This window comes from Verruconis gallopava (assembly GCF_000836295.1).
Source record: "Verruconis gallopava strain CBS 43764 unplaced genomic scaffold supercont1.4, whole genome shotgun sequence".
Lineage (NCBI taxonomy): Eukaryota > Fungi > Ascomycota > Dothideomycetes > Venturiales > Sympoventuriaceae > Verruconis > Verruconis gallopava.
This window is the reverse complement of record NW_015622140.1, coordinates 958,176-975,046: the sequence shown is the minus strand read 5'-3', so window position 1 is coordinate 975,046 and position 16,871 is coordinate 958,176. Positions and strand designations below refer to the sequence as shown.

The 16,871-nt window shown below is 52.0% G+C and overlaps 5 protein-coding genes across 6 annotated transcripts; 4 read left to right on the top strand and 1 right to left on the bottom strand.

The window, feature by feature from the left end:
* Positions 1–8: 8 nt before the first annotated feature.
* Positions 9–2,768, top strand: PV09_01784 (uncharacterized protein; the record flags this gene model as incomplete). The annotated part of the gene is made up of 5 exons (XM_016354727.1): positions 9–35; positions 92–116; positions 165–345; positions 398–2,404; positions 2,468–2,768. 5 exons carry the CDS (start codon positions 9–11, stop codon positions 2,766–2,768), a joined length of 2,541 nt encoding a protein of 846 aa, XP_016217739.1.
* Positions 2,769–4,413: 1,645 nt separating this feature from the next.
* PV09_01783 (uncharacterized protein) lies at positions 4,414–6,248 on the top strand (the record flags this gene model as incomplete). Its single annotated transcript, XM_016354726.1, has 5 exons — positions 4,414–4,825; positions 4,937–5,036; positions 5,099–5,608; positions 5,732–5,925; positions 5,983–6,248. The coding sequence occupies 5 exons, from the start codon at positions 4,414–4,416 to the stop codon at positions 6,246–6,248; spliced, it is 1,482 nt and encodes a 493-aa protein (XP_016217738.1).
* Positions 6,249–6,660: 412 nt separating this feature from the next.
* On the top strand, positions 6,661–8,123 carry PV09_01782 (uncharacterized protein). Its single transcript, XM_016354725.1, has 2 exons — positions 6,661–7,106; positions 7,233–8,123. Exons 1-2 carry the CDS (start codon positions 6,841–6,843, stop codon positions 7,870–7,872), a joined length of 906 nt encoding a protein of 301 aa, XP_016217737.1. The 5' UTR covers positions 6,661–6,840; the 3' UTR covers positions 7,873–8,123.
* PV09_01781 lies at positions 8,045–10,566 on the bottom strand. Of its 2 annotated transcripts, none has more exons than XM_016354724.1 (7): positions 10,168–10,566; positions 9,824–10,013; positions 9,579–9,695; positions 9,494–9,525; positions 9,318–9,435; positions 9,071–9,267; positions 8,045–9,015 (listed from the first exon to the last, which is right to left on the bottom strand). In XM_016354724.1, the coding sequence occupies exons 2-7, from the start codon at positions 9,879–9,881 to the stop codon at positions 8,635–8,637; spliced, it is 903 nt and encodes a 300-aa protein (XP_016217736.1). In that variant the 5' UTR covers positions 9,882–10,013; positions 10,168–10,566; the 3' UTR covers positions 8,045–8,634. The 2 variants fall into 2 exon arrangements, with proteins under 2 accessions (XP_016217736.1, XP_016217735.1); XM_016354723.1 differs by having other exon boundaries at positions 9,824–9,895; positions 10,173–10,566.
* Positions 10,567–12,742: 2,176 nt separating this feature from the next.
* PV09_01780 (uncharacterized protein) lies at positions 12,743–16,825 on the top strand. Its single transcript, XM_016354722.1, has 9 exons — positions 12,743–12,976; positions 13,035–13,081; positions 13,136–13,153; positions 13,206–13,281; positions 13,340–13,497; positions 13,555–13,635; positions 13,686–13,743; positions 13,790–15,889; positions 15,950–16,825. Exons 1-9 carry the CDS (start codon positions 12,936–12,938, stop codon positions 16,527–16,529), a joined length of 3,159 nt encoding a protein of 1,052 aa, XP_016217734.1. The 5' UTR covers positions 12,743–12,935; the 3' UTR covers positions 16,530–16,825.
* The last annotated feature ends 46 nt before the right edge of the window (positions 16,826–16,871 follow it).

The following is a 16,871-nucleotide window of genomic DNA, read 5'->3' as shown; positions in this document are numbered from 1 at the left end:
TGAGCGCAATGGGTCGAAACAAGTTCCGAGGCAATGTAAGTTATTTGACTGTGGTTTTTGGACTCAAAGTCTTGACTGACTCGACCGTCAGAAACACGGTGGCGGAGGTGGAAGAGGTAGGATTTTCACCCCATTTTGTGTTTCGATCCATTGATCATCTTTAGGTAGCGGAAGAGACACGCGGGCGCCATACGCGAGCTACGATGAGGTCAAGAAGAGCAATGAGCTGTTTGAACGATACTACAACGAGCTCAACCTAGTCCCGGATGAGGACGAGCGGAAAGAATTTTGGGCGGCAATGCGCCGCGAACTACCAAACAGCTTCCGCTTCACAGGTAGTAAAGGGTTGGTTATTTCGATCTGAGAATATTTGCGGCTTTTCTTCTAAAACTGTCAGGCATGCCCTTGCTGTGCAGCAACGGCTCATTGATCATTACATCCCTCAGATCATCAATGTCAAACACGAAGGCAAAGCCGTTGACCCTCCAAAACCTGTTGAGTGGTATCCGGAGAAGCTTGCTTGGTCGATGACTACGCCCAAAAATGTTGTCCGCAAGTTTCCCCCCTTCGCTTCCTTCCAGAAATTTTTGGTCTCCGAGACGTCGGTTGGGAACATTAGCAGGCAAGAGATTGTGAGCATGATTCCGCCTTTACTACTTGACGTCAAACCGGGCATGACTGTCTTGGACATGTGTGCTGCTCCAGGAAGCAAGTCAGCGCAGCTCATTGAGCTTATTCATGCAGGCGAAGAGGCAAGGATTCGCAAAGTTGTGCAGAAGATCGCGCAAGAGCAGGGCAGGGAAGCGAGTCCTGGAGGTATTGAGGTCAAGGCCGAAGAAGGCGATACCAGAGCGGACGATGACTGGTCCGACGATGGTAGAGCTACCGGCCTGCTTGTTGCGAATGATCGAGAATACAGACGCGCACAGATGTTGGTTCACCAGGTGAAAAGATTAAATTCGCCGAACATCATTGTCACAAATCATGATGCAACACAATTCCCGTCGATACGCATACCTTCCAATGGCCCACCAAGGTACCTAAAGTTCGACCGTATATTAGCCGATGTTCCATGCTCGGGAGATGGAACGGTCAGAAAAAGCCCAAATATCTGGAAGGATTGGCTTCCCGGATCTGGGCTTGGGTTGCACGTAACGCAAGTTCGTATCTTGGTACGCGCGTTACAAATGTTGAAGGTCGGTGGTCGAGTTGTCTATTCTACCTGCAGTCTGAACCCTGTGGAGAACGAGGCAGTGATCTCTGCCGCGATCGACCGGTGTGGTGGTAGTGAAAAAGTCAGAATCGTAGATTGCTCAAATGAGCTCCCGGGCCTGAAGAGGGCACCTGGCCTAAAGTCATGGAAGATTGTTGATAAAAAGGGACAAATATGGTCATCATGGGAAGAGTACGACGAGGCAACGAAGGATGAGGGTCTAGATGAGAAGATGAAACTTGTAAGAGGCATGTTCCCACTCCCTTCCACGACCGAGGCAGATGCTCTCCCGCTGGATCGATGTATCCGTGTATACCCCCATTTCCAGGATACAGGAGGGTTCTTCATCACGGCTCTTGAAAAGCTGTCTGAAATTCGAGCAAGACCAGAGAACGCGAAACCAGAGAATTTGCCGAATGCGAAGCACCCGGCAGCTCCCAAAGTCGAAGTCAATAATGCCAACAAGCCTACAAATGCCAATGGGGAAGGCAATGCTGAGGAGAATGCAGCGTCTCGCAAACGGGAAAGAGAGGAGGACGCTGAGCTGCCGTCAAGTCCGAAGAAGCAAAGAGTTGAGAGCGATGTGACTATGACTGATACGCCAGCGCCTGCGTCCTCGGAGGCAACCCCGAAACAAGATGATTATGCAGCTCCCAAGGATTCGGGCCCCCCTGCTGGCAAGAAGAAGGGCGATCAACCATTCGAAGAACCTTACAAATACCTGAACCCAGAACATCCTGAATTGGTTAAGATCTACAACTTCTATGAGATCTCGCCTCGATTTCCAAAAACCCGGTATATGGTTCGCAACGCTACCGGCGAGCCGGTAAAGGCGATTTACTATACTTCGGAGCGTGTGCGTGATATCCTTGTTTGCAATGAAGGACAAGGCATTAAATTCGTCCAAGCCGGGGTAAAGATGTTCATGAAGCAAGATGCCCAAGGGCAGGACATTTGCAGATGGCGAATCCAATCGGAAGGCATACCAATTCTTGAGCCTTGGGTTGGTGAGAGCAGAGTGGTACGGTTATACAAACGCGAGACTTTGCGCAAGCTGCTCATCGAGATGTTTCCGCGAGTTGGAAACGGCGACTGGCGTAAGTTCAATGAGATCGGGGAGTGGATTCGAGATGTTAGCATGGGTTGCTGCGTTTTAAGAGTTGAACCTAGCGATGCAGAAGACGGTTTCAAGTAAGTCATGTCGCCAAAATTTTGACATCCGCTTGAACTTCCAAGTGCTAATATCACAGCTAGGGAGCGAACCGTTCTCCCGCTATGGCGTAGCATCAATTCGATCAATCTCATGCTTCCCAAGGAAGAACGTAAAGCAATGCTCTTGCGGCTCTTCAACGACGAATCAGAGTTAATTGATCATTCCAAGGACCGTGAACGAATTGCTGTGGTCAAGAATGGATCAGAGAGTGAGAATGGCGTCGAGGTTATTGATCACCAGTCAGCTCATCAGGTTAATGGAGATGATGCAAAGCCAGAGCCTGATCGGGAAGCTTTCGAGTCACAGGAAGCGAATGGAGTAGAAACGCCTGGCGACGAGTAATGAATGAAATGCATGGTTGGTTAATTGTCCTAGGATCTCAGCACGACGTGCTTTGCAGCGCAGTCACACAATTTTTTAGAGATGATGAGTAAACAGCTGGAATCGTTTACGAAGTGGATATCATAACAGGATGCGGGGCGAGGTCTTAGATCTGTAAATCAGTCAAAAACTGCGTGCATTATTCAGTCATATCTGGTTCTAGAAGTGATGCTGGCGATCATCACAGTTCTCTACAAGGTACGATCGCTACTAATGCAAACAAGATCATTTGCACGTGGCCATCTAGGATTCCAAATTGAATCCATTGATCTGACGTTCTGGACAGGCAACAGGTCCGATAGGACGGGTGTCGGAAATGCTCGGCAACTGTGTATAGTAATCTGCGCAGGGTACGAGTACAAGCACGTCTGGAGATACTTTAATCCAACGACATCCTTTGTGCTCTTCTGGAGTATTAAAATTTTTTTGTCAAAGCCTTTTCATCGTGGTGCTCCCTTACCACGAAGGTGTTTTGCCGCACACCGCCGCTGTTAGTCTCAAGATAACGCTGCTAGTTCTTGGCCACCATGTTAATAATTGTTTGAGTAGAGTGCAACCCTCGTCGTCCCAAATGCTGACCCCCCTCGCACAAGAAGATCGGTTGGGGGCGCCTTGTCTAGTGTGAGAGAAATCCGGGGCGATCAATCGATGATCCTCGACGCTCACTGCATTTCCTACAGGTGCAGGTTTTGTGCAAGCTACCGCGGTCTAATGGATGCGATAACAGTGGACTGGATAGTCGTTTACGGATAATGATGCCCCGTCATCTCACAAGATTGATACAAATGATCGGGCCAACGAAAAGTGCCAACACCAATGAGCAGGCCATGTCGCAGACCAGCCGTCGGATATCGCACCACGCGTGGAGCTTCGAGACAACCCGTATCGGTCCTGCCGAAAATGCACCTGCACAGCGAGCGAGCTAAATTTAAAACTAATGCGCCTGCTCTCAACAATGTGAGCGACAGCATCGACGGGATGGAAACCGCTTTCGGTCGAGCCGCGGTAGATTTCCAACAGCACAGATACGCTTACCCCGCAAGGTCACGCGAAAATGCGGATGCTGGGGAGATTTAGGCCCATGGCACGAGCCCGATTGTGGGGTTGGCCAAGCAGTCTTGATGGAGCCAACCCCGGATTGCGCAGTAGGAGAAGCTGTTCTAAGATCCTTGGCGGACAGCTTAAGAGACTTCGGCAATTGTTTTCACTGAGCCATTATCGAACCACGCTCATATTTCACTGGCTCGTATCAAGGGCCGGGACGCGGCCATATTCAGGATCCGCTGTGTTCTGGAGGCAGCCAAGATGCAACTATTCAGTAGACCATGGAGACAGTTCTCTTGGCAATGCAATTTGCCTTCGCAGGCACAACGGGGATATTCACCTCATGGGACTAGCTCAGCCTGTTCTCGACGAGAAATAGCTTGGCAACCAAGAACGTGGAAAGCAGGTGGATCACAAAAGGGAATCTGATCAGCCGCGGACTAATATTTGGACGAGATCCACGCGCACATAAAAGTTTCGCGACCGCGGTCTCCTTGCCTCTGAATCCAACCGCAACCTTCTGCTTTGTGTCTCTGTCGTGCCTGAATTTGGTATCATCACAATGTCGACGGGCGTAGACATGGAGAAGTCCGGTGTTGAGCACCTGGATCGTTCTCTTTCCAAAGACATCACCAGGAATACCAGCGAGGAAAACATCCTTGCCGAGTTTACTCAGGAGGAGATCCAGAAAGTCAAGCATCGCGTCGACAGACGTCTTGTCACAACGGTTGGCTTCATGTACTGCATCTCTCTCATGGACAGAACCAACCTTTCTGCTGCCGCTATCGCGGGCATGACTGCGGAGTTGAAGCTCAACGTTCTGATGGGAGGAGTCTCGCGCTACTCTGTCGTCACTCTGGTCTTCTTCGCAACCTACATCGTCTTCCAGTTCCCATCCACCGTCGTTATCCGTTATCTGGGACCACGAAATCATCTCGCCGGTATCACCGTAGGATGGGGTGCGGTCATGATTGGTAAGTAATGGAACGAGCCCTGCCCGAAATCTCTGATCCGATTCGGTTGACTCAGCGTTACTCTCCCTGTGTGATGTTGTGCCTACACGCTCGTGCTGACACGTCGCGTAGGTATGGGATTTGTCAAAGACTACCACAGCTTGGCGGCTCTTCGTGTCATTCTCGGAATACTGGAAGCTGGGTTTTTCCCTGGCTGCGTCTACTTGCTTAGGTAAATACACGCCCTAAGACGAACCCTGTTTCCCTTCGAAAAAACGCGACTGACCAGTGCAGCACCTGGTATACCCGATACGATATGCACAAACGCTACAGCGTCTTCTACTTCATCGGCTCGCTTGCGTCTGCTTGTGCGGGCATCTTAGCATACGGTTTGATGCAAATGGACGGTCTCGAGGGATACAGAGGCTGGCGGTGGATCTTCATCATCGAGGGTGTTCTCACATGCGTCATTGGCATTTTGGGCTACTTCCTCATTGTCGGCTTTCCAGACGACGCTCACAAGAACTGGCACTTCTTGAATGAGCGCGAAACCAAGATGGTCATGGCTCGCGTCGACCAAGATCGTGGCGATGCTCACGGCGAACCTTTCAACTGGAAGAAGTTCCTCGGCGCTGGCCTGGACCTCAAAATCTGGGGATTCGCATGGATCTTCGGCATGACCACCACAGTCACCTATGCGCTGGCTTACTTCTTGCCCATCATCCTTCGCATTGGGATGGGTTTCTCTGTCGGCAAGTCACAATGTCTGGTGGCCCCGCCGTACGGAGCCGCGGGCATCTGGATGTAAGTGAACCCACCTTTCTTTCTTTTGTTTACGTATCTCAAGAGCCTGAGCGGCCGTCGAACAACTAAGTTTCTTGTCGAGCTTCAAAGGATGGGTGCTGCCCGGTACTAATCATGGTTTAGGTATACCACAGGCTACATTGGTGACAAGTACCACATACGCGGACCGATCATCTTGTTGAACTCCGTCATCGCCATTGTCGGACTTCCATTGATTGGCTGGGTCGAAAATGTTGGCGTTCGATACTTCGGTGTGTTCCTTGTCTGTATGGGCGCCAATGCCAACGTGCCTGCTTGCATGACCTATCAAGCCAACAGTACGGATCTTCCTCAGATCTTTATTTAGGTGCAGCCCATGCTGATGTTTCTCACAGATATCCGAGGTCACTGGAAGAGAGCGTTCTGCAGTGCAACCCTTGTAGGTTTTGGCGGTGTTGGTGGTATCATTGGGTCACTTGTGTTTAGGGAGCAAGATTCTCCCGGCTATCGTCCGGGCTTGTGGGCCTGTGTCACGTCGCAGCTCATCATCATTGCCATTGTCATAGCCTTGACCATCAAGTTCAAGATTGACAACCGTAAGGTTGAACGTGGTGAGCTGAAGATTGAAGATAGCGAGGCCGGATTCAAGTACACTATTTAAAAGTATCGGGCTTTTGTTTACGAATAAACAATGTATGCTACGGGCTGAGAAATTGGGAACGGAAACGCTTCATTGAACCAAAGGTTTTTGGCGCAAGTTATCGCTTGCTTTCATCATTTCGATGCACAGAAATTTTACGACATGCCGGTGCTCTGCTGATCTCTGCCGATCTCTGCCTGTTTCAGGCCGTCAGCGAACCGTTTGAGCCTCAAAACAGCGACGACTCTGGTCAAAACACATTCTAATCTGTGGGGAACCTTGCCAGAGGATCGAGTTGCAAATGCATGCGGTCGGTAGCGACTGTGGCAGCCGGACGCGCTAGCCCATGTCGGGCTTAGCGCTTGTCCTTCCAGCCACCGTCTCCGCATGCTACCAGCCTCTGGCCACCACGCACATTTCTCCGCGATCCAGTCGTCGAACTTCGCATCCTCTAGGAACCCATCTCGCGGGCTGGTACGTGCATATGGATGATGCATGAATTTCGAATTCTGCCTTAGCTGTGGCCGGCTTGTGACAAGCTGACTTCAGCTGTCCCAGAGACCGACCGACCTCTGCGGGTTTGGAGCAACAATATATTGCCCATGGCCAACGCATGGCAATTGTTCTTCATCCCAGAGATCTTTTCTCCTTTCGCTTCTTCATCTTCTTCATCGTCTTCTCTTCTCGAGCAGTCTCTCGTGATCAGTACCCCGTCCGTGCTTTGCGACCTCGTGTTCTCCGTGGGTACGCAGCCTCACGTGTCATACCCAGCCTCGCGTGCAGCCTTGTGCAGAGCCCGCACTCTTTCGCGTTCAAGATGAAGTCGCTCGCTATCGTCGCCTCGACTCTCACTCTCTTCGCAAACGCACAGCTTTCATAGTGAGCCTCCCCCTTTTCCCGCTCGTCAAAGGATGGACTTGAGGCTTCATCTAGAAACAGAAAGAAAAGAACAATTATTTCAACAAAAGTATTGGAAGAACCTCCCTAGCTGACTTTGAGATTTAGCAATGCTGGCGAAAAGACCATCAAGTGCCCCAAACCGTCCGGCACGTTCTGCGTCGGCCCTGCGTCGGGCCTTCTCGTGACGTGCACCAACGGCGTCGGCGCCGTGTCCTTGTGCGGCGGCAGCGCAACCTGCTCGCAAACGTCGCCCTCCTCTGGCGACGCCGCATGCTCCGCCACCTCACAGGGCTCGTCCGGCGGCTCGGGCCCGTGGGTCATGGACTCCGGAAGCGAGGACTGCAACTGCACCAAGCCGTCGCCGCCTGCTGCGTCGAGCAAGCCTGTTTTCCCGGTGGTGACGCCGTCGTCTCGATGGGCCAACGTGAGCACGCCGTCCACCACGAGGTCGTCGACGCCGGTGCAGCCTGTGGTTCCGTCGTCGACGCCGTGCCTGACGACTTCAGTGCCGCCCGTCGTTCCCTCTTCCAAATCAACGTACAAGAGCATGGGCACTGGCTCCGCTCAACATTCGTCCAGCGCCACGACGCTGAACTCGAGCTGGAAGCCGACCTTGTCACCCAGTTCGACCCAGCCATCTGTCACCATCCCAGCACCTGTTCAAGCCACAGGCGGTGCCATCAGCGGGAAGAGCATCCACGCTCTCGCCCTCGGCCTGGCTGGCGCGGTTGTTGCTCTTGCCTAGATTTTCCTCGGTTGAGCACATGGGACACGCTAAATACCGCATTCCGTTCCTTTCTTCGTCCTGTACGTTCTGATTGAGATAGTTTTGGTTTTAATTTGGAAAGAGCAAGATCTTGACTGGAAAACGAGAGGTTCACGGCTTGCAAATTTGCGTACATTGTTCTGGAACATGCCTTATGATAGAGTATGTGATATATATGAATCAAAGTAATGTACGACTAGACGGAGATGGAAGTCGCAAGAATTCAAAACAAATCTCTAAAAAAAAGTTTAAAGTGCACGCACCAAATAATGCTTACGCGATGCTATGTACTATCCTATCGAAAGCCGCTCTCCTTCGTTGTTCGACACAGTTCTTGGCTTTTCCTAGGAAAACTCCCAATACGGTTGTCCTGCAATAGAAAAATTTTAACAGGAGGAGCAATAGAATAATACAATTTCGGCGAGAAAGGTCGCTCCGCTCCCCAAATACAAGGTTTGAGAAAATCGCTCGCTTCCAAATCGCGCCCAAGCAGAAGGAGGGGAAGTGTGGAAAAAGGGATTTCAGGCATGGAAGACAAGAGTTTCGTGACGATTCCAAAACAAGGTGCAGGAAGAAACGCCTCTCCGTCATCCATCGTCCCAAGTTTGCCGTCGTTCGTTCAATTTTCAACCATCATTACATAGTCCATTCATCTCCTCATTATCATGGTATGGTGGAAGAAAGGTGGAAGGGGTATGCTTCGGTCGTTGGCAATTACGTTTCGGGTAGAGAGCATATTGTTCACAAAGCTGGAACCGGCTCAGGTTCGGAAGCCTTTGCGACGGGCTCATCCTTCGGTGCGTTCGGAAGGTCGCTCGCCTGAACACCACTAGCCTTTCCTCTGGCTTGTCCGATCATCTCTTGCGCCTTTTTGGTGTACTCGCTAGTGTAGCCCTTGAGCGATTCGGTAGCACGACCAGTGTGTTGTGCAGCGATCTCGCGAACCTGACTTGCTTGCGCTGAGGCAACCTCCTTAGCGTGGCTGAGGTGCTGGTCGATGATGGCCTGGTTCTTGATGTAGATGAGAGGTCCGATGAAAAGGAAGACATCGAAGATAAGGGCAAGGCCCCACAGAGGAAGCCATTTGATTAGCCAGTAAGAGATAAAAGAGGAGATGAAAGCCTGACGCAATGATTAGTGACGCGGTAGGATGTGGAGAAGGCATGGCAGCACGTACGAGGAAGGTGGCCCAGATGTTTTCGGCAAACACCACACGCTGGAACTCGATAACAAAGAAATTGATCAGCTGTTCGACATCGTCCAGAAGACGCTCAAGGGATTCCTTGGGAATGACAAAGTATTTCTTTGGTCGCAACTTGGTGGCGATGCCCTCACCAAGCACCAGTCGGCCAGCAACCTCGGATGCGGCGGTCACTGCAACTTTGTCAAAAAGAGCGTGGGAAGATGATTGAGGTCGGTCTTACCACCAAGCACGAGGTACAGTGCCTTGAATGTATATCGAATAACATTGAGGTATCGAGCAGCGAAGATGAAGGCTACGGTCGCAAGGAAGGTGATGGTTGTCGCGCGAGGGTTCTTCCACTGTTCTACTGTGAGCAAATGACGACGGGAGGCGCGAGTTTGGTCATTGGAAACTGACACTCAACAATCGGTAGAACATCGAGTGATAGTCTATGCAACATCAGCATCAAGATCCATCTCCAGTCCACCAGAAAGGTACGTACGAGTCAACGGCTGGCCAGTGGCGGCCGGCGTGTCTGGAGTTTGTCTCGCAGCGGCCAGATCTTTGAACTCGGACGACGTCTTTGCGGTCTCCTTTTGCACGCTCTGGCCTACAGGACCTAATCAGGCACCGTCAGCACGCCCAATGATTTGAACATCGGTGCAAGCAAACTGCAAGCTGTCAGTACGAGACACGGCCAGACAAGGGGTTGCTGCCTCAGCGGTGCAAACGAGAGACTGACCCAACCATTTACTACGGTGTCCTTGGCACTCTGCGTGACTGGATGGTTGCCGACGGTATCCATGGCTTGTTTGGCAGCTGTTGTTGGACGTGGTCAGAGAGAGAGGTGTGTGAAGGAATTTTGTTTTGGTGGACAGATCAAGTGGAGAGCAGCAGCTGGACTGTGTGATGATAAGAGAGGCGTTCGGGCTTGGAACTGCATGTGCATTAGCGAGACTCCACGACCCAGGGCCCTCGCATTCGGCCAGGCTAACACATGTACTTGGACACCGTGAACAAATGGTCGTGAACAAGTACATGTGTCTGCGCCCGCATCCTGTGGCTTCCCTCTATTTTTCTCTCACACGCACCTTACTATTGACGAGAGTATCCGCCAAGTTTCCGTTTGACGCAGAGCTGCCGTCTACCTGTTCAGCGACAGACGACTCGGGCACGGCGGCAGCAGCAGCAGCAGCAGCATCATCAGCAGCAGCGGCGGCGGTAGCCTGGGGCTGCTCTGAGATAGGCGGAGGAAGATCGAGGTCAGCAGACATTGTGCTTGCGGAGAAGTACACGACAACAGACGGTCAAGAGTCTCGCTTGGACGATGGACGAGGTGTGCAGTGACCGAGCAAAGCGTTCGCTGTGAAGTTTTCGAGAAGCAAAAGATTTGCAGTGCTGATGAGAGGGAGAGCGAAGCGTAGAAAACACGGTGTTTTGAGCAGGTCGTGTGCTCGGTGCAGACGCAGGCTCAGGCTCAGGCTCAGGCTCAGGCTCAGGCTCGGGCTCTCTCCTGGACAACTTTTTTTCTTGTGTGACGAAAGCGTCGAGCAACTGAGCAACCAGAAAGCAAGCCGTCGTCCCTGCGCTACCACCCGTTATCCACCCGCTGTCCCGTCGTCGATTGCGTCAATGCTGCGTAGCTTTGCCTTTTGCCTCTCTCTTCCTCTTCGCTCTGGCGTCCTGTCGCATCCCAGGTACGCTTGCTCCGTTGGCGCTCCGTTACTGCGCAGACGCTGTGCCAGCACGACGCTCGTTGACAGACTCTTATGGTCTCTTCACGCTCGTCTTTCGCTCCGAACAGGAACCGTCTTCGGCCCAGAAACTTCGCGACAGGCCTCTGAGCGCCTCTTCCGACCCTGGTGTTACATCATCTCGCTCTGGCATGTGATTGGGTCGCCCTTTAAGTTCGCCGCCCTGTGTTGATCCACTACATAAACACAGGAGACTACGGAGTACAGGCAACCGAGACACTGTGCATAGCTCTCATGGCAAAGGAAGAAGAGACCAGATCGTTGAAGATGCGTGCACCTCCATCATGGCTGCCATCCAGCTAGTTCCGGCGCCGGAACTGACTTGTTGACGTGCTCGCTAATCGCTCGTCGCCGCGTCAACCTTGGCATTTGCGTTGCTCGCTCCATACACACTCGAGGTATAGCCGAGTCATGCTCGCCCGACCTCATCATCAAGGGCATGGCTGTGATCCTGCTTTACCTTCTAGGTCGTCTTTTCCCAAGATGCAGATTTTTGTATCTTAGCAAGGCCTGGTCTCCTTGCGTAAATGATACCTTCGTTGCAAATACCCGCACTCCCGTCATAGGATAGATTATGCCCTTCGTGGATACGAGCTATACAATATGTTTGCTACCGGCTTTGAAAGCTACAGCATCGTGGCGTACACGTTCGGCTTACGAAACATGGCCAGATGACCCTCATGATACCCGATGATTCGGATTTTGTCCGCTTCGCGCCGGTAACATATACTGTCAGGGTGAGTTAGAGGGTCGGATACTCCGTGTGCTGCTTGTCAATCTGGTACTCGAACCGATGTTCCTGCTTGCTTGCTTGCCTGAATGTAAGTCTTCTAAACGAATAATACATTCGCCAGTGTCGTACTCCTTAGCATGGTAGGTCTCCAACTTGAGCAGTTATCTTTTCGATGTGGCAATGAAGGTCATGGTCAAGCTCATCACGGAGAATGTTCATATATAAGTATTGGTCGGGAGCGGCTGGTCAAACTGTGGGACACATGTCCTCCAAATCAGTTAACATCTTGTCCTCATTAACCGCGGAGACGTCAACGTCCAAAGACCGACCCCAGAACTGTAATCTTCATAACGTTCCCGCAACTAGGAGCTACATCAATTCTTTGTCTCATGCGCAGCATTGTCCATCTCCTCGAACATATGCCCTGGCTGACCGAGGATCACTCTTGTGGACTGCGCAACAAGATCAGCATGCCCGCCCTTAGAAGGGCTATGGAGCCCTGAAACGGATTGGCGAAATAAGGGAGATAGAGTCCGTCAAAGTCAGCTAGAAGGGTTGTGAAAACTGCCGCGGAATAGCGAGACATCCAAGTGTATCGCGTGCTCGTCGATTGGAGCAAGGCAGAGCTTTGGCGGCAGCGAGACGGCACAGGTTCAAGCATATATGTACTCCATTTTTCGGAGCCATGCCAAATACGCAAAGGTGAAGTGTTCAGATTGGTAAAATGCTAGCTAGCGACCAGAAAGAGCCACATGCAGACTTCGCTCTTGGGACCTGCACGCAAACGCGGCGCTCATAATTTGTTACATGTGGATGTGCAGAATTTGGGCATTGCACTCTTCAACGACACAAATATCAGTTCGATGTCTCGGATGGGCATGTCATCGAAGCAGTTGATCCAGCTTGCATCATGCTTAAGCGCGCGGAAAACTGATGTGCACCTACCTGACGACGTGTGACTAAACGTGTGTCATGTTTTCACGGCTTTCAGGAATGGGAGAGTCCGCCGTGTGGATCTGGTGTACGAGGTGCACGATACGCAGCGGTAGAGTCCAGATGCGTGATGAAGAAGCCGTACGTGCGTGCTGCAGTCGCTGAAGAATCTTGAACTGGTGAAGTGCATGGCGGAAGGCGCTGGCAAAAACGCCACCACGATCGTCATCCAACGAACGCCAAGCTCTTCGGTCAACCCCCCAGCCTTCGAGCTAACAGCTCACTCGACCCTTCGACGCCGTGACACGCAAGCTCAGCATCAGCACAGAAAAAGATCTCCAGCTTTGGTTTTCTTTGCTGCCTGGTTTGATACGCTTTTGATTCTTGTTTTCTAGCGCTCTACTTTCGCATTGCCTGACGTTACGCACACCTGCCCGCCATGGCCATGTACGGGGCCACCAGAAACGTGGACATGGGAAAGTAAGGCTGCGCTCGCCGTGCCAGCGTGACCGGACATATACTGAGTGAGAATACACAGGCAGGAGTCGGAGTTGGCCATCAACATCAAGAAAGCCACGAGCATCGGTACGACACCGCCCTAGCATTCGTCACCGGGGGTATCACTGACAAGGCACCCAGACGAGACAGCGCCGAAGCGTACGTTCGTCGGCAGCGACAGGATATCGCGGATGTACTGAGATTTGACCAGGCAAGCACGTAAGAGCATGTATCGTGTATACATGGGACCACAAGTCGTCGCAGTCGTTCTGGTCGGGCATGAAAGTGTACGTTGCATCGCTGCACGTCCATGCCGATGAAGGCCCACTGACAATGGACACACAGGCAGCCTATCCTTGCCGACGAAGTTCAGACGTTCAAAGCCCTCATCACGGTGCACAAGGTGCTGCAAGAGGGACACCCAATCGTGCTCAAAGAAGCTCAGGCCAACGTTGGATGGCTGGAAAGTTTGAGACGAGGCTCCGTAGGCGGTGGTGCTCGAGGTATCTGCTATCCTAAGCTAATGTGCGGTCAATAGGCAGGTGGCTTACAGCGTCCAGGCTACGGAAAGCTCATTGATGAGTACATTTATTTCCTAAGGGCCAAACTCGCGTTTCACCGCCAGCATCCAGAATTCAACGGTCCGTCAAGCTTACGTCCTGCCGGAAACACGGGCTGACATCGCCAACAGGGACGTTTGAATATGAGGAGTACATCAGTCTGAAGTCCATCAACGATCCAAACGAAGGGTGTGTTCAGCTCTCCTTGCAGTTAGCCCGCTCTAATCGCTGCTAGCTACGAAACCATTTCTGATCTCATGGTCCTTCAAGACCAGATCGACTCTTTCCAGAAGCTTATCTTCGCTCATATTCCTCATTCTGCACATAGCGAATGTCGCATATCGGCTTTGGTGCCGCTCGTGCAGGAAAGTTATGGCATCTACAAGTTCCTGACGAGCATGCTGCGTGCCATGCACGTCCAGCTGGGTGATGATGAGGTGTTGCAGCCCTTGCATGGACGTTACGACATGCAGCATTACAGACTTGTCAAGTTCTACTACGAGTGCAGCCAGCTGCGTTATCTGACCAGCTTGATCACGGTACCGAAACTCCCTCAAGATCCACCAAACTTGCTAGCAGAAGACGAAGAACGTCCCGCGTTACCATCCCGACCCAAAAACGAAGTGGAGAAGCCACCCACCCCCAAGAAGAATCTCGATATCGACCCTGAACCGATCAACGAATTTTGGAAGAACCAACAGGCTCGCGAACAAGATGCATATGCCGAAGAGCAACGTAGACTGCAGGCGCAACTGGAGGAGGCGCTACGTTTGCAGGAAGAGCAGCAAAGACAAGCACAAGCAGAATTTGAGCGACAACAGCGTCTGCAAGAAGAACAGGCTCGACTTGCGCAGGAGCAGCTTATGCGTGATCAAATGGCCCAGCAGACGTATGGCCGAATGGCAGAACTCGAGCGGGAGAATCTAAATGCTCGTGCTCAATACGAGCGTGATCAGTTGATGCTCCAGCAGTATGATCGTCGTGTTCAAGCGCTGGAGAACGAATTGGCTTCTCTGCAGGCGAACTACAACCAACAGAACCAGTCAAAGGACGACCAGATTCGTGCCTTGCAGGAGCAGCTGAACACGTGGCGATCCAAGTACGACAATCTTGCTAAGCTCTATTCGCAGCTGCGGAAGGAGCACATTGAGCTGCTGCAGAAGTTCAAGGGCATTCAAACGAAGGCAGCGTCTGCTCAAGAAGCCATTGACCAGCGAGAGAAATTACAGCGCGAGTTGAAGCAGAAGAACCTGGATCTTGCGAACATGATCCGTGAGCGCGACAGAGCACTGCTGGATAAGGACCGAGTACAAGGCAATCACCGCGAGGAGATTGAGAAGCTCCAGCGTGAGCTCCGTTTCGCCCTCGAGAAGGCGGAAAACGCAGAGCGTGGGAAAGGGTCAGAGCTCTCGGCCATGCTCAATCGTCACAACCGTGAGATTGCAGATCTGGAGGAAGCACTACGACAGAAGGAGAATCAGCTTAGAGAGCTGTCACGACAATTGCGTGAGGGCGACGGTGACCTTGAGCGACAACTTCGCGAGAAGGAGGAAGAGCTGGAGGTCTTCAAGGCTGGCATGGACCAAACGCTGATCGAGTTGAATGAGATGCGTCAGCGACAAGAAGCCAATGACCAGGCCATCGATGGCCAGCTGGACAGCGTGATCCTGGACAACATCCGCAAGATCAACGAGATCATCGACTCTGTCCTCTCGGCCGGCGAACAGCGTGTGGATGATGCACTCTACGAGCTCGACTCGTCCATGATCGCCGGTAACCAGAGCGCATCGGGAGCCTTTGTGCTGTCTCAGATCGAGAGAGCTGCACAGAATGCTATGGAATTCTCTGGCGCCTTCCGCGAGTTCATCGCTGACGGCCCAAGCAGTGCTCATTCGGAGATCATTCGCACTGTGAACGCTTTCGCTGGCTCAATTGCGGATGTTCTCTCTAATACCAAGGGTCTCACCCGATTTGCGTCAGACGAGCGCAAGGCTGACCAACTTATCAATGGCGCGCGCAAGGCTGCACAAGGCACTATCAAATTCTTCCGCGACCTGAAGTCGTTCAGACTTGCTGCGCTTGATGACGAGGGCAAGCAGGAGGTCATTATCCACGACAATGCTGACGTGCAGCTTAGCCTGCAGAATCTATCCAAGCTCGCAGACGCATTTGCACCAAAGAGCAAGCTTACCGACCAGTCCGGCGACCTAGGCGAGCTCGTCGATCGTGAGCTAACGAATGCTGCTGCAGCGATCGATAAGGCTGCCGAGCGTTTGAACAAGTTGATGAACAAGGACCGCAGTGGATACTCCACTTACGAGCTGAAGATCCACGAGTGCGTACCATGCATTTCCAGAAAAAAAAAACAAAGGAAGATGTGCTAACTTGAGCCCAGTTCGATACTCGAGGCAGCCATTGCGATTACAAACGCAATCGCACAGCTTATCAAGGCAGCTACTGCTTCTCAACAGGAAATCGTCCGAGAGGGCCGTGGCTCTTCTTCTCGAACACAGTTCTACAAGAAGCATAACCGTTGGACTCAGGGTCTTATCTCAGCAGCCAAGGCCGTGGCTACTTCGACAAACACACTCATCGAGACGGCCGATGCTGTCATCTCCGGCCGCGCTTCGCACGAGCAGCTCATCGTCGCATCTAATGACGTTGCTGCTTCAACCGCCCAACTCGTTGCCGCATCTCGTGTTAAAGCTTCTCTCATGTCCAAGACACAAGAACGTCTCGAGTCGGCATCACGAGCCGTCACTGCTGCTTGCCGGAATCTTGTCAGACAGGTACAAGACATCATTGCTCAGCGTGACCGCGGAGAAGTCGCGGAGGACTACAGCAAGCTGTCTGCACATGAACTGAAGACTCAGGAGATGGAGCAGCAAGTTGAGATTCTCAAGTTGGAGAATGCACTTAGCGCGGCGAGGACCAGACTGGGCGAGATGAGGAAGCTGAGCTATCAGGAAGAGTAAAGGTTTTTCTTTTTTTTTTTTCCTTTGCCTTGTCGCCGAAGGGCGTTTCTCGCGGATTGTGCTGCGCGTGTTGAAAACAAGGATGATTATATGTGATCCAGTTAGCGTTTGACTGTTCGTCCCTTCTTTCCTCATGGGTTGGTTCATGGACGCTTCCGGCGAGCAGGAGATATCCAAAAGGTGAAGATTTTCTTCCAGCGACGAGAACCAGGCGCCGACAAAACATACTTGGAACCGTGCTGTAGCTTAGCTTGGCTTTCATTATTTTTATGGACATAAGTCACATTCTTCTCCAACTCCACCTTTGAGGCGCCCACCCTTTCACGCGTGCTGGGGGTTCTT